We start from the raw sequence: 15,889 nt of genomic DNA on the forward strand, positions 1-15,889 counted from the left end.
TCAGTTCTGGAAAATTTTTACTCATTTATCTCTTTTGATATAGTGCTTTTCTTTTAGCTTTTCTTCTCTAATTCTAGAACTCTTATTTGAATCAGTCTTGGGATTTTTATTTTCTGTGCCTCTTAATTTCTTATAATTTTACTTTTTTGGTTCTGTGTGATTAACTCAGAGTCATTTCCTTACAGTAATCTATCTGCCAGTATACTAATTAATTTTTTTGTCTAATTTGCTGTTTTTTTTTCTTTTTTAACTTTTTATTTGTGCATTATAGTCATACATTTTATGGGATACATGATGGTGGAGACATATATGCACACATCGCCCACTTAGCCCTTACCCAGTTACCTCCCCAATCCCTCCTCTTCACTCCTCCTAATGTTTGATTTAGTGATTGGCTTTGATATGTTTGTTAATGTACATTATGAACATTAGAGAATTTCCCTCTTCTCTCCTCCCATCCCCTCAGGTCATCTTATTTGCTCATTTAAAGTTGCTCCTATGACCCATTTTCTCCCTATCTTTCACATATTAGGGAGAGTATCTGATTTCTTATTTTTTTGTGACTAACTAACCTCACTTAGCATAATGTTCTCCAGTCCCTCTATTTCCCTGTAAAACGTCATTGTGTTTGTCTTTATATAGGCTAAGAATATTCCATTGTTTTAAAACAACCTTTCCCAGCAGGGCATGGTGGCACACACTTGTAATCCCAGAGCTTGGGAGGCTGAGACAGGAGGGGCTCGCACAGATTCAAAGCCAGCCTCACCTACTTAGTGAGGCTCTCAGCAACTTAGACCCTGTTTCCAAATAAAGTATAAAATAGGTCTGGCAGTACAGCCCAGAGGTAGAAAAGGCCCTGGGTTCTACTCTCAGTACCACAAAACAAAACAAAAAACAAACAAACCTTTTCCGTAAGTTTCTAATGCATTTTGATTTCTTTGAAAACCTATGTAATTTTTACTTTCCTGGTTTTACTCATTGAATTCTCTGTTCTTTCCTACATCTAACCACTTGAAGCCTTTCTTAAAAATTATTTCAGTTGTTCCATAGAAGGTATAAATTTTACAGATGGTTTCTTCATGTTTGGCTTGACCTGATTGGCCTCAGGGATGATATAAGATTTTAAAAATATTAAAAATAGGCAGATGTATCATGCTTATAATCCAGTACTTGAGAGGCTGAGACAGGAGGATCACAGGTTTGTGGTCAGCTTCAGTGAGGCTTAGTGAGGCCCTTTGCAACTTAGTGAGACCCTATTTCAAAATAAAAAATAGGGCTAGTAGTGTAGCTTGGAGGTAGAATGCTTCTAAGTTCAATTCCTAGTACCACATATAATAATAATGCTGATGATAATATAATAAATAAAATAGGCAGCTGGAATTGATCATGAAAGACTTGTTGAAGTACTTCTTGAGGTTGAGTGGGGTGGTGCATGCTTGTAATACCCAGTACTTGGGAGGCTGAGACAGGAGGATTGCAGATTCGTAGCCAGCCTCAGCTACTTAATGAGGCCTTCTTCAACTTAGTGAGACCTGTTTCAAAATAAAAAATTAAAAAAAATAGGACTAGGGCTGTAGCTTGGAGGTAGGTTTCAGTCCCTAGCACTGAAAAAAAAATGCTTTTGAACAACTATTTGACAGTGATATACTTAATAACTTTTTTTAAAAAGGCCTAGATATATGAAAGATAAAAGACTATAAACAGCAGAGTCTTGGGTTTATTTGACTATTTGACTAGAGTGAATGGCTCAAGCCTCTGACTTTACTGATAAAATATATGAGAATTATAGGGCTTCTTTTATGTATTGATGAATGGTATAGAGAAATCTATTGTTTCTAGGAGTTTAGTTTTATAAAGTTCAAGCTTAGTGTCAAGCTTTTTTTTTTATAAAGTGTCAAGCTTTTGGGAAAAGTATGACATTTTATAGTGCTGAAATAGTTATAAAATTATTAAACGGGCAAATAGTATAACATAGATCATATAGACAGTTATTTCTGCCTATAACAAAATCTACTGAGACAAAAGTAATCATTAAAGATTTTCATATTATATAACTTTATTTTCCTGAGGCTAATTTAATTTACCCAGGGCAATATATTATTAGCCTAGTAATGATTCCTGGTATTATAATTGCTTCAGATAGTTAATTTTTTAGGGTAGAAATGTAATTTAATGGATGAAATAGCTGGTTGTGGTGGTTCACGCTTGTAATCCCAGCCTTTGGGAGGCTGAGACCGGAGGATCGCGGTTCTTGGACAGCCTCAGACAGCCTCAGCTACTTAGTGAGGCCTTCCACAACTTAGTGAGACCCTGTTTCATAATAAAGAATTTTTAAAAAATATAGGGCAGGTGTGTAGCTTGGAGGTCGAATGCCCTTGAATTCCATCCCCAGCACCGCAAACAAACAAACAAAAAAAGAAATACTTTAGTTGTTTCAAATGCAAAAGTTATATTTTCTGTTAACTTTGTTTATTGCAACTAAAACTTTTAGAAAAGGAGTAGTAGAAAGCTGGGTGTGGTGTGACAGGTTTGTAATCCCAGTACTTGGGAGTCTGAGACAGGAAGTTTCCAAGTTTGCAGCCAGCCTCAGCTACTTAGGTCCTCCGAAACTTAGTGAGACCCTGTTTCAAAATAAAGGATAAAATATAGGACTGGGGGGGGAGGGTAGCTTGGAGGTAGAGTGGCCCTGGGTTCCATCCCCAGTATTGCCAAAAAAAAAAAAAAAAGAAGAAGGGATAAAAGAAAATGAGTAATAGAAAGTATTGTAACCTTTCTTATTTGCTATCAAAGAGTATTTGTTTGTATTAAAATGTTGATTATATTGTATGTATCCCTTGCTCCTTTCCAAAAGATATTTGGGGCAAAAGATGGGAGTAAAACTATGGTTAATAAATCTGATTTGTGGAAAGGCATAGGAAACATGCTAACCATACATAATTCATTACCTAATTTTAGCTAAAATAATTGCTACAATTGAACATGAACTTTGCCTTTGAGTTTCCTGGAGGTTAAGTTCATCAAAGGTATAGTTCTTTAGTAGTGACAAATTTTTTATTTGGAAACAGGGTCTCTTCGAACCTGCACGATCCTCCTGTCTCTGCCTTCCAAGCGTGGGATTACAAGCATGCACCACCACGCCCAGCTTAATCACTTATTTTAAAAAACTATTCTGGCAAACAAAATCCCGGGCCCTCAAACTGCCCATAGTCTTTGGAGTGATCAGATAAGAAAAGTACCAGAGCAAACAGGAGAGTCATTCATCTAAGTCCTAAGGGAGGGCGTTGGGCAGGAAATTCTTTCCCAGGAAGAGTTGTGAACTTTGAAACAGAGTAAAAGTTAACTGGCCAAGAAGGAACTTGGAAGAGATAGTTGAAGACAGAAAAGTGGTACATCCCAAACGTCCAGCATGCATAGATGACTGAGCCAAGAGATACTGTCTTTTGTAGTACATTTCTATAATTTGATATGATTGGAATTTTGAGAGCAAACCAAAAATAAATGAGAGGTGAGGTGAACAAGGGCCTTCAAAAGACTCACATCAAATACAGTAGAAGCCTTTTTGACATAACATTTTACTATAACAGTATTAAGGCTTGGTGCCATGATTCCCAAACTAAACAAAACTCTGAATGCTTTAGCAACCTCTCAGGGTGTTACAGTATATATTAAGTCTTCAGGGGAAACACAGTGACATCCTTCATTGTTAGATACCATGTGAACTGATTGGAGTCATTGTTTCAGTATTAAACTATTATCCTACATAAGCTTTGCAAAGTGAAATGGGAAATGGGGGTGAGTGTGTCCAGTTTATCTCAGGGTTTAAGAAATTGTGATGTACTTGACATGCAAACACATCCCATTAGTAAGTAACTGATTATTTTTTAAATATTAAAATTTCTTTCAATATGTGTGTTATTATTTCAAAACAGTGACTACACTGTTAAAACCCAAGTATTTATTAAGTTATTTGTTTCTTACTACTAAGTAAATGGAACTGTTAGGTACTTTGGCCTATCAGGAATAGGGGGAAAAGCTAAGGATACCATAGACTAAATTCTGGAAATTTGTGGCTTAGTGCATATTAGAGCACAGCTTTGTTAAATCGATTTATTTATGTGATGTTTTCTGAAGAATGGCTGAGGATTGAACTATAAATATCTAGAAGAATGAGATTAAACTTTCTTCATATAAGCATTGTTTGCCTCAGTTACTTTTATAAAACTGGACAGCAGCAATTTGGGATTTTATTCATGTGCCAGTGTTTTGATAAACTGGGACATAATTTAGAGAAACTAGCCAAAGGTAGATTTATAAAATTTGGGAATGAAAGGAATGATTTTGACTTAGATTTCATTATAAACTTTGAAAAACATGGATAGTATTTTGGCCCACATAGAAGACCATCTCTACTTACAAAATAATGAGAAATAGGTATAGATCATGTATTTTAAGATATTTTTAACCTAGAATTTATGGAATCTGAAAATTATACATACATGTAAAAATTTTTTTTCATCTACTGTGTTTTCTGGATTTGGGGGGAAATCAGAATTTCAAAAGGGTTCTTTAGTCCTAAAAAGGTTAGAAACAAAATAATAGATAACTACTTCATCTTTATATAATATGCCTTTGGGCACAGGAGAAGTTGTGAGAGCCAAGGCTAGATCCCCAAGTCTTTTGTTAGCTCATCTTTTCCAGTATTTTTGTATGATACATTTTCTAGAGATTAAAAGTTAGACATAAAAAGTATTTGCATCAAAATATAAATAGAACTTATTTCTATGGGTATGATGCATTCCCAAAAAAATTAAAGAAAAATTTTAAATTAATAATTCTGTGTTTCTAAAGGTGTACAAAAAGCTATGTAGTGAAATATGTCTTCCTCTTTTCCAACTCTTTCACAAACTCAACTCTTCCCGGAGGTGACCATTTCTTGTCTTTCACAATTTTAAAACCAATGTCATTATAATAATGGATAAAATATTGAAAGGTGTACAAGTAGCTAGAACACAACTTTGGCTGTTTTAAATATAGAGATTTAATTTGCTTAACTTATTTGATTTTTATTTTAACATGAATAACAGTACTAGGTGTTGTCACAGATTACATTAGGACATAATTTAGAGTTGTTTGTTTTTGGAGTGACTAAATCAACTTTTGGTAGTTAGCCATGAAACATAAATGGAATTCTGAATATATTCTTCTCAAGCCCTGATACACAAATCATTAACCATAGCCATATGGTTATTATTCTATTTTATTTTGCCAATATTAGTTTAGTTTTAAGAAGTTTCTTACCAAAAATAAAATTGTGCACCTATGGAATTTAATAATACTTTTATTAAACATTTGTAGTTTAATAAAAGCATGAAACTTCTATTTATTAGAATTATAGTTCTAATTAAAGAATTACAATTGGGGTTTCTCTTTTTTTAAATTATCATAGTATCTCTGAAAGGTGGTTATTATTATTTAAGTTTTATAATTAAACTGAGTACTTAAAAGGTTAAGTAACTTGCCTAAGGTTTATAGTATTAGACTTGGGATCTAAATGGGATTTTTAGGACATCAAAATCCACTATATTTACACAACCTTGAGAGGCCTTTGTCTATAAATAATGTATTCATTTTATTTTAATATAAATATATTTGTCAAGTAGTAATGCTTAGGGAGAGTTTGTACATAATTTTCTATGGTTTAATAGAGATAAATTGATAGACTTTTTTTTATTAAGGAGAGAACTAAGGGTAATGTAATTAATAAAGTATCTTTATGCTGAAAACACTGTCCTTAATGCTGTCTATTTTACTAAGCAACTAACTTTCCTAACCTCCCATATTTTTATGTTTAATTTTTCTGTAGGGAGAGTCCCGAAGTCTTCCATTTTCTGAGAATGTGAGTGCTGTTCAAAAATTAGATTTTTCGGATACAATGGTGCAACAGAAATTGGATGATATCAAGGACCGAATTAAGAGAGAAATAAGGAAAGAACTGAAAATCAAAGAAGGAGCTGAAAATCTGAGGAAAGTCACAACTGATAAAAAAAGTTTGGCTTATGTAGACAACATTTTGAAAAAATCAAATAAAAAATTAGAAGAACTCCATCACAAGCTACAAGAATTAAATGCACACATTGTTGTATCTGATTCAGAGGATGCATCAGGTATAGTATTTTATTTTATATTTATATGTTACACTAATAAGAGATGTATTATATTAGATTTAAAAATTATAAGTTTGGTGACAGGTACAGGGTACAGCAACTACTTTCTCTTGTGGTTAAGATTTTTATATTCGATTCAGAAGGGCAGTAAGTTGATGGCTATGAAAATTGAAACATTTACTTAGAGACAACTCTGATGTATACTCTTACTCTGTCAGAAGGACATTACTAAGAGTTCTTTTCCAGTATGAATGTTTTGTACTGAGTCAGCCGCATGCTTTTACCTGATTCATCCTTGCAACCAGCCGTACAAGTTTGCCAGATGACTTTTTAAAGTTAAAAATGTGTTCTGTGAACAAGGGTTATTTTTATTCTTTACAGATGTAATTAATCAAACCTATGACCTTTGTTCTTTGTGCTTTAAGCAACTGAATAAACCACCAAACTATTAGGTGTATTTATATACCTAATAATAAGAAAAAAACTGAAAAAGGCAAACATTTTTCTCTTATTCTGTAAGTATAGGAAATAAAAGGTAAATATGCTCCATGATTCCAACCTGAGAGCTTTATTTTTAAACAGTAGAATCAACAGATGTTAATGTTGGAAATTTTTCAGTAGTACAGAAAATAAAAATAATAAAAGTACCTCTCTCCACCTTTGACCTCCCTAAAGGTAGCCTTACTAAATTTTTGTTGTATAATCTTCCAAATTGCCGGGCGTGGTGGCACACGCTTGTAATCCCAGCATTTGGGAGGCTGAGACCCAAGGATCGCGGTTCGCGGACAGCCTCAGTTATTTAGTGAGGCCCTCTGCAATTTAGTGAGACCCTGTTTCAAAATAAAGAATAAAAAATAGGGCTGGTGGTGTAGCTTGGAGGTCAAATGCCTCTCAGTTCCATCCCCAAACCCGCAAAAAAAAAATAATAAATCTTCCAAAATTTTTTTCTATTTTTACCAATCAGTATGTACATTTTTTCAACCAGACATGGTGGTACATGCCTCTAATTTCAGAACTTGGATGGCTGAGTCAGGAGGATTGCAGGTTTGAGGCCAACCTCAACCAGTAGCTCAGATATAGAATGCCCCCGGGTTCAGGCCGGGCATGGTGGCACACGCTTGTAATCCCCGCGCTTGGGAGGTGGAGACAGGAGGATCACGCAGGTTCGAAGCCAGAGCCACCTGCGCTGGCTTAGGAGCCCCTGTTTAAAAATATAAAATAGGTCTGGGAGTGTAGCCCGGAGGTAGAAGGGCTTCCAGGAACCCAAATAGCACCAAAAAAAAAAAAAAGAAGAAAAAAGAATGCCCCTGGGTTCAATTGCTAGTATCAAATAACAAAAAATAAAATAAAATATTATATGAGACATATTTGGTCTAATAGTTTTGTCCTTGTAAAGATGATGTTTTGAGCAAAGTAGTTCATCTTTATTACCCTCAACATCTTCATTTGTAAGGGAAGAGTTGGCTATATAGAATAAAACATTGAGGGAATTTTAGAATAATTTATATGATTAGCTAATAATAAATAATACATATAAATAAAATTCATTAATAATATCAAAAGTTACAGAAAAAACTTCCGATATTCAAAGTCCTTGATAAAAATTATTTTTATGCATCATTTCCAACATCTGAGGCCTAAGGATTTTACTTGAAGGTTCTCTATATAGATTCTCTATATATATAGATTTCAACAATATAAACATAATTGAATCTTTAAAGAAATTATAAGAAATCAACCTTGTTATTTTGAACTGAAATAATCCCAAGGATGTGGGTTAATTTGTTCAGAATCATTGAGCTAGTTCAAAAGAACTCTTCATCTACTGTTCTCTTACACACAAACTCAATAATTTTGTTATAAATGGAAATATATATTATGAAAATGCTATTTTTAGTACTAATATAAACTCAGAAATAGCCTGTTGGAACTTTGCCAAGCTCTACATTTTTTGCCCGTTACATCTTTAGAAGTCTAAAATAAGAAACAGTGCTGGAGCTTTAAACTATTTAGAGAAAACATTTTCCTCCTCCAGAGTACTGATAACTACCTTTTGATTCATTACAATATGGAAGAGTTTTAGCAGTACAAAAAGTATATAGCCTATTTAGTTTCTTCAATCTCTCTCTCTCTCTCTCTCTTTCTCTTTTTTTTCCCCCAGTACTGGGGATGGAACCCAGGGGAATTTGACCTCTTAGCTATACCCCGAACCCTATTTTTTTCATTATTTATTTGGAAACCAGGTCTACTGAGTTGCAAAGGGCCTCACTGAGTAGCTGAGGCTGTCCCCGAACCGCAATCCTCCGGTCTCAGCCTTCTGAATGCTGGGATTACAAGTGTGCGCCACCACGCCTGGCTCTTCAATCTTTTGTTAAAAACTGATTTTATTGCAGTATAAAATTACTTGTATATGAAATATATATTTTAGCACACAATTTGTACATATTTAGTGTACAATTTAATAATTTTAATAAATATATAAAATATACCTAAGTAATCATCACTATAAGCTATCCAGAATATTTTCATTAATTCAGTGATTACTCTTTCGTCCCAATCTCTAAAACCTAATATCCACCCCGACCCTTGGAAAGTAATGGTATACTTTCTATAAATCTAGATTAAATTTGTCTTTCTTGTTTTATAGCAAAAAATATATATTTTTACTATATTTATGTTCTACTGTCAAATTCCTGCGTTCCCACAAAAGCCCATTTGGATATCAACATGAAATCCTTCCTTACATTTTTTTGTTTATCTTCTCTATGCTACTTTGTTCATTCATTTATATTATGTTGTGTTGCAATTTATTTTTATACATATTTACATCACTTACTACTGTACTCCTTGAGGGCAGGGACATGTTTTCATTCATCTGTTTTCTAGACACATTACAGAATCCAGAACACAGTAGGCTTTTAGTTATGAATATTGTGGCACACACCTGTAATCCCAGTACTTGGGAGGCTGAAACAGGAGGATCACAGGTTCAAGAACAGCATCAGCAAGTAGTGAGACTAACCAACCCAGCAAGACCCTGTTTCCAGATAAGAAATAAAATCGGACTGGGGGTGTAGCTTGAAGGTAGATTGCCTCTGGATTCACTCTAGTGGGGAAGGAAGGCAGTCAGGCAAACTCTTACTAGTTCTTATAATTAGTATCAAAACATAATTTATCATGACACTTTAAACATTAAATAATTTAGGGAAAAAGCCAAAAATAGGTTTTAGAACAAAAGCACAAAAACCAGAAGCTATCTTACTGACCATTTTTAATATTGGGTTTTCAGATAGTTGGAAGGCAAATGTTCTATGAATTATAACTTTCAAATATGATTGCTTAATATTTCAGCTTGTTTGGAATAAACTTAACAGGTTGGTCAAATTCTGATTTGGGCCAGGCGTGGTGGCGCACACTTGTAATCCCCGCGCTTGGGAGGCAGAGACAGGAGGATCGCGCAGGTTTGAAGCCAGCCGCACTGACTTAAGAGACCCTGTTTCCAAAAATAAAAAAGTATAAAATAGGTCTGGGAGTGTAGCCCGGAGGTGAAAGGGCTTCCGGGAACCCCAGTACCACAAAAAAAAAAAAAAAAAAAAAAAAAAATTCTGATTTGGGAGAAGGGGGAATAGTGAAGATTGAATCAAGAACATTCTACCTTTGATACCTCCAGGTCTTTTTTTTTTTTTTTTTTTTTCCTTCTCTTTAAATAGGGTCTTGTTACATTGCTCATCCTGGCCTGAAACCTGCAATCTTTGGATATTGGGATTAGAGGCATGCATCACTGATTTTACTTTGTAAACATTTTAAAATCAATTTAAAAGCTTTAATTCTGATTTTATTTTTTAAAGTTCTCTTTATATGTATTAGGTCCTGCATTTCATCTGTAGCACTCTAGAAACAAGAAAAAGCTCTCTTTGTAAAAGGTATACTCATACAACTTGATAATAAGCCCCCGCCCCGTTACTAATTTGACAACATTGAAAACACGAACAATACAGAGGAAGAAGTAGTTTGGCATTCATTTTAAGTCCACTTACTATAAAATTTTAGATATTTTACATTGTGCTTATTAAGGTACACTTCTCAAAAGTTTAACTGTGCTTTCATTTCTTCAAAGAAAGAATGGATTTATAGTAGAAGTGCTAAGATACTTTCTGTGCTAAGATACTTTCTGTTGTCTTAGGGGTGCATAAGCAGAATGCTTAACTAAAGTAAAAAGGATAAAATTTAAGCCTGCATTGTATAGATGACTGATTTCCAAGTAGTTTGAAAGCTTGTTTTTAATTCACCTCTGAAATAATTCTTATTAATCATTAATTTATTTGTAAAATAGGGATTGTTATCATATGGAATTTTTACCTATAAAACTCAGAAATATTGTTTATTATGGTGTCAAGGCCTGATTACTTGAAACTCTTATTTGTTAAATAAATGTTAAGAATAGTAGGTAATGAATTATTTTATATTTTCTCTATGTTCAGGATATTGTGAGCTTCCTATTCAGTAATTTTCTATATACTTTAAAAATAGTGTCATGGGCAAAATCCCTATGATTGTCTCTGTGGATGCACTGACAAAATTCAGCTTTCTTTCATGATTAAAAACTTAGCACATCAGATATAGAAGAAATGTTTCTCATCACAATAAAGACTGTATATGACAAGCCCACAGTTAACTTCATACTTAATGGTGAATAGTTACAAGTTTTTCCTCTAAGATCTGGAACAAGACAAGGATGCAGCTCTTACCACTTCTTTTAAGTATAGTACTTGAAGTCCTAACCAGTCAGTCAAGAAAAAGAAGCAAAAGTTATCCAAATTAGAAAGGAATAATTGACATCATCTCTGTTGGCTGACAACTTCTTGTCTTGTATACAGAAATTCCTGGAACTTCACCAACAGTCTGTTAGAATAAAGAGATTCAAAAAATAGCAAGATGGAAAATAAAAAAAAATAATTAGCATTTCTCTAGCAGTGACTTATCTGAAAGAGAAATTAAGAAATAATCCCATTTACAATAGTATTAAAATATTTAGGAGTCAGTTTATGAAGGAGGTATAAGATCTATAAAAGCCAGAAATGTTGGTGAAAGAAACTGAAGATAGCACAAATAAATGGAAAATGCCCTTTTGTCATGGATTGTTGTTCAAATGTTCATACTATTCAAAGTGATCTATAAATTCAGTCCCTATCAGAATCCCTGTGTTGTTCTTCAAAAAATAGAGAAACAGTCCAAAAATTCAGATAAAACCACAAAAGTTCCCAAGTAGCAAAATTTTTCTTGAGAAAAAAAAAAAAAACTTGAAAGTATCACACTACTGGATTTCTAAATATATTATAAAGCTGGAGTTATCAGAACAGCATGGTATTGGCATAAAAAAAAAAACATAGCAACCAATGGAACAAGATGGCTCAGGAATAAACCTATGCATTTATGAAAATTTTTTGACAAAGGTACCAGGAACACACCATAGAGAAAGGATGGTCTTTTCAGTAAGTAGTGTTGTGAAAACTAAATATCCTCAAGCAGATGGACCCCCTCAAAATATATTAAAGACTTAATTGTAATATTTTAAACTACAAAGATACTAAAAGAAAACAGGAGAAATGCTTCGTGGCTTGATTTCAGTAGTGTTTTCTTAGATGAGGCTGCAGGAGTACAGGCAATGAAAGCAAAAATAAACAGATGAGATTGCCACAAATTAAAAAGCTTCTGGCTGGGCATGGTGGTGCACGCTTGTAATCTCCCCCTCCCCCCCTGCTTGGGAGTGGAGACAGGAGGATTGCGCAGGTTCGAAGCCAGCCGTGCTGGCTTAAGAGACCCTGTTTCCAAATAAAAATATATATTTAAAAAAAATAGATCTGGGAATGTGGCCCGGAGGTAGAAGGGTTTCTAGGAACCCCAGTACCACCAAAATAAATAAATAAATCAAAAAGCTTCTGCTGGGCTTAGTGGCACACGCTTGTAATCCCAGCATGTGGAAGGCTGAGAAAAGAATCGCAGTTTGTGGACAGCCTCAGCTTCTTAGGCCATCTGTAACTTAGTGAGACCCAGTTTCAGATTAAAAAATAATAAAATCTAGGGCAGGGGGAGTGGCTCAGAGGTTGAATGCCCCCGGGTTCCATCCCCAGACCTGCAAAAAAATAAAAAAATAAAAAGCTCTGTACAACAAAGGAAACAATCTCATGAGCAGACAACCCAGACTGGGAGAGAGTAGTTGCAAATTACATATTGAGTAAAGGACTAATATCTCTTTACAAGGAACTCAAACTTCACAATAATAACGACAAAAAATAGCCCTGTTAAAAATAATGAGTAAAAGGCCTGGGTAGACAATACCAATGGCCATGTCCAGTATCAGCCCGGCACAGTGGCATACACCTATAATTCCAGTACGTGAGAGGCTGAAACAGGAAGATTGCAGGTTCAAGAACAGCTTCAGCAATTTTAGAGAAAACCTTAGTGAAACCCTGTTTCAAAATAATAAAATAAAAAGGACTGGGGATGTATCTCAAAGGTCCTTTGAGCCTGTAGGTTTAATTCCCCAGTACCCAAACTAATAACAATAAAACAAAAAAAGTGAACACCAAAATGTTGATTAGTGAAATAGCAACTTAGAGACTTATAGGTGGAAGTTTGTTAAGGAAATAGAAAAGCAGAAAACTAATGGTTTATAATATTACATTCCAAGATTTTAATCTAGCTAAGTTTACTTCAGATATCTTTCCTCTTGTTTTTAAATGTAAATACTCATGTTCCATTAGCAGACATCCCAGCTATACACATACCACTTTATGAATATTGATCATAGAGAGTCAGCTGCCTATAAAATGAAGACCAAAGGTTATACGATCTGAGATGCCATCCACCCCTGTACATAGTTGTGTGGTTGTAGACCACTTGGAACCCTTTCAGAACTTGATTATCCTATCCCAGTTGCAAAATAAAGATGGTAGTGTGAACAAGGTGTTTTAGTAGCTTGAGGAAAAGGTCAAACAGTAGGCAGCCAAGCTCATCTAATTTTGAACATGAAGCCCACCTAGACATAAAACCTGAGAAGTATTCTGAGAGTCTGGGAAATAAAGAAAAAGGTTAGTCCATACCTCACCTCCAACACAATCAAAGAATGTGTGTGGGTGCGCGTGTGCGCATGCATGTTTTAATTTGCTAAAGGAGGTTCTTCTACAAACCTTTGTGAGTTCCTGAAGACTAAATGTGCAGAAATACCAACTACTGAGTCAGGCATAGTGGTGCATGCTCGTAATCCCAGTACTTGGGAGGCTGAGATGGGAGAATTACAGGTTCAAGGCTAGCCTCAGATACTTAGTGAGGTCATCTGCAATTTAATGAGACCCTATTTTCACATAAAATAAAAAAATAGGTCTGGGGTGTAGCATGGAGGTAGAGTGACCCTGGGGTCCTATCCCAAGTACCACAGAAAGAGAGAGAGAGAGAAGGAAAGAAAGAAACGAAGACAGGAAGGAAGAAAAGGGAGAAAAGAAGGAAGGACTAGCTACTTAACTGAGGCCTGTGTGTATGTGTGTGTGTCTTACTGGGGATAGAACCCAGGATCCAGGGGCATTCTACCCCGAGCTACATCCCCGGCCTGAGTTGCTGACAGTCTCACTGAATTGCTGAGGCTGCCTTTGAACCTGCTATCCTCCTATCTCAGCCTCCCAAGTACTGGGATTACAAGTGTGTACCACCATGACTAGCTTTAGTTAAGTCTTGACTGGTAATTTTATTGAATACTTAGCATGATTTAAACATAATCTAATCATTCTAAAGGCTTTATTTTCAGAATAACCTTCATCTGTGGCTGAGGAAACTGTATCACAGATATGTTATATAGTACCTAACAAATTATAATCTAACTTTTGTATGAATGTTTTCGAACACAAGAGACTTTATTATATTCTAAGGCAAATCATTTTATTTATTTTATGATACAGCTTTTGCCCACACTATCCATTGGTTTTGATCCTCTGCCATGTGAGAAAATAGTGAGTGGATAACTTTGATTTCATGATAAATGTTTATATGTTCAGACAGGAATCATCTTTCCTTTTTTAAGCTAAAACCTTCAATATTTCACAAACACATTTCCATTCTCTTTTTAACAGAAGACTTTCTACTCTGAATTCATCCTAGTTCTAGTTCTTTTTAAAATATTTTCACTTTATATGTAAGGTCTCTTTCCTTTTTATATAAATAATACAGACTCGTATTATTTAGTAAAAAGAAAAACCAAAATGAAAAAAAGGAAAGGAAAAAGAAAACCAAAATGTTCTCAGAACCATACTCTTCAATCATTGTTACAGTAGACTCAACAGAGATAGACTTCCCACAAACTATTACCAGTTAATTTTTGTTAATTTTTGAATATTTACTGTGTGCCACATCCTATTCTGAGCTCTTAATTTTTTTATTGGTGTACTGTATTCAAACATTGTAATGGGGTAAAAAAAAACTTCTGTAGACATACATGCACACCTCGCCCAGTTAGCCCCTATCCAATCCCCACCCCACTCCCTCCCCATTCCTCCTTCCCATGCTTGGCTTAGTGGTTGACATCTAATATCATAGCAATTTATCCATAATTAACAATGATAATCTCACATAACAGATTCATTTGTCTGACATCAAGCTTTTGTTCACTTAGAGATAACATTTCAATATTTCTTTTTGTTTTTTTTTTCTTACCAGAGAATATTTTTTCTTTTTTTTTTTAAGGAGCTCTTTAAGTTATTTAATCTTAACAATAATCTTGTAAGGAACATTCTATTCCTTTATTTACTAGATAAGGAAAAGGAAGCCCAGAACAGTTGAGTAATTTTCTCCACGTTACATGGTTAATACTGAGTCTCATGAGTCTCAGCAGGCAGTCTTAACTACTATTCTAGATATATTAAGTAGCCATTTTTGTGTGGTGATGTGAAAATTAACTACATAGTTTTCTATAAGATCTCACTTAAAAGATAAACTTTTAGAGGAGGTCACTTATAATTCAGTGAAATCAGTTGAAATAGAAACTTTCCTGAATTGAATCCCAGCTCTAAAAAAAAAAAAAAAACCACTGGCTTTGCCAGTTTTCTATAATGCAGAATGTGCATAATATCTCCAAAGGTTACTTAAATAATAATACATATGTACATATGCTTGTGTATATGTATGATTTTACTGCTATGTGTATAAGTGAACATGTTCATATAGTGTACAGTTGCTTATTAAAGCCCTTAAGTGGTAGAAACAACCTAGCAATGATTAATAGGAGAGAATGCAGCCAGGTGTGGTGGCACACCCTTGTAATCCCAGTACTTGGGAGGCCGAGACAGGAGGATCACAGGTTCATAGCCAGCCTCCACTCCTTAGTGAGGGCCTCTGCAACTTAGACCCTGTTTCAAAATAAAGAATAAAAAACAGGCTAGGAGTGCAGCTTGGAGGTCGAATGCCCTGGGTTCAATCCCTAGTACTACACATAAAATAAGAGACTGCAGAACAAAACTGACTAGGTTCAGATCCAAGCTTTCCACTAATTAGCTATGTGCCATTGACAAGATTCTCATCCTCTCAGGGCACTAGTTTTTTTTAATCTGTAATATGAGTGTAATGCTCATTATTGGGCTGTTAATGTGACTAATACTTATATTCTTAAAACACTTAGATCAGTTACTTGTACCTAGTAGGCCGCATATATATGTGAAAGCACTGTTATTTTACATCAA

At 34.7% G+C, this 15,889-nt stretch overlaps 1 protein-coding gene across 3 annotated transcripts in view; it reads left to right on the forward strand.

Annotated features, from left to right (window-relative positions):
* The window catches only part of PKN2 (protein kinase N2), a gene marked incomplete at both ends in the record, with an annotated part of 134,049 nt that overhangs the window by 41,169 nt on the left and 76,991 nt on the right, over window positions 1–15,889 (forward strand). For all 3 annotated transcript variants that reach the window (XM_080690755.1, XM_080690757.1, XM_080690756.1), the window contains one exon: window positions 5,864–6,164. In XM_080690755.1, coding sequence (XP_080546881.1) covers window positions 5,864–6,164 — 301 coding nt within the window. The remainder of the gene's footprint in view (window positions 1–5,863; window positions 6,165–15,889) is intronic.

Source organism: Muscardinus avellanarius, assembly GCF_963383645.1.
Source record: "Muscardinus avellanarius genome assembly, chromosome: 3".
NCBI lineage: Eukaryota > Metazoa > Chordata > Mammalia > Rodentia > Gliridae > Muscardinus > Muscardinus avellanarius.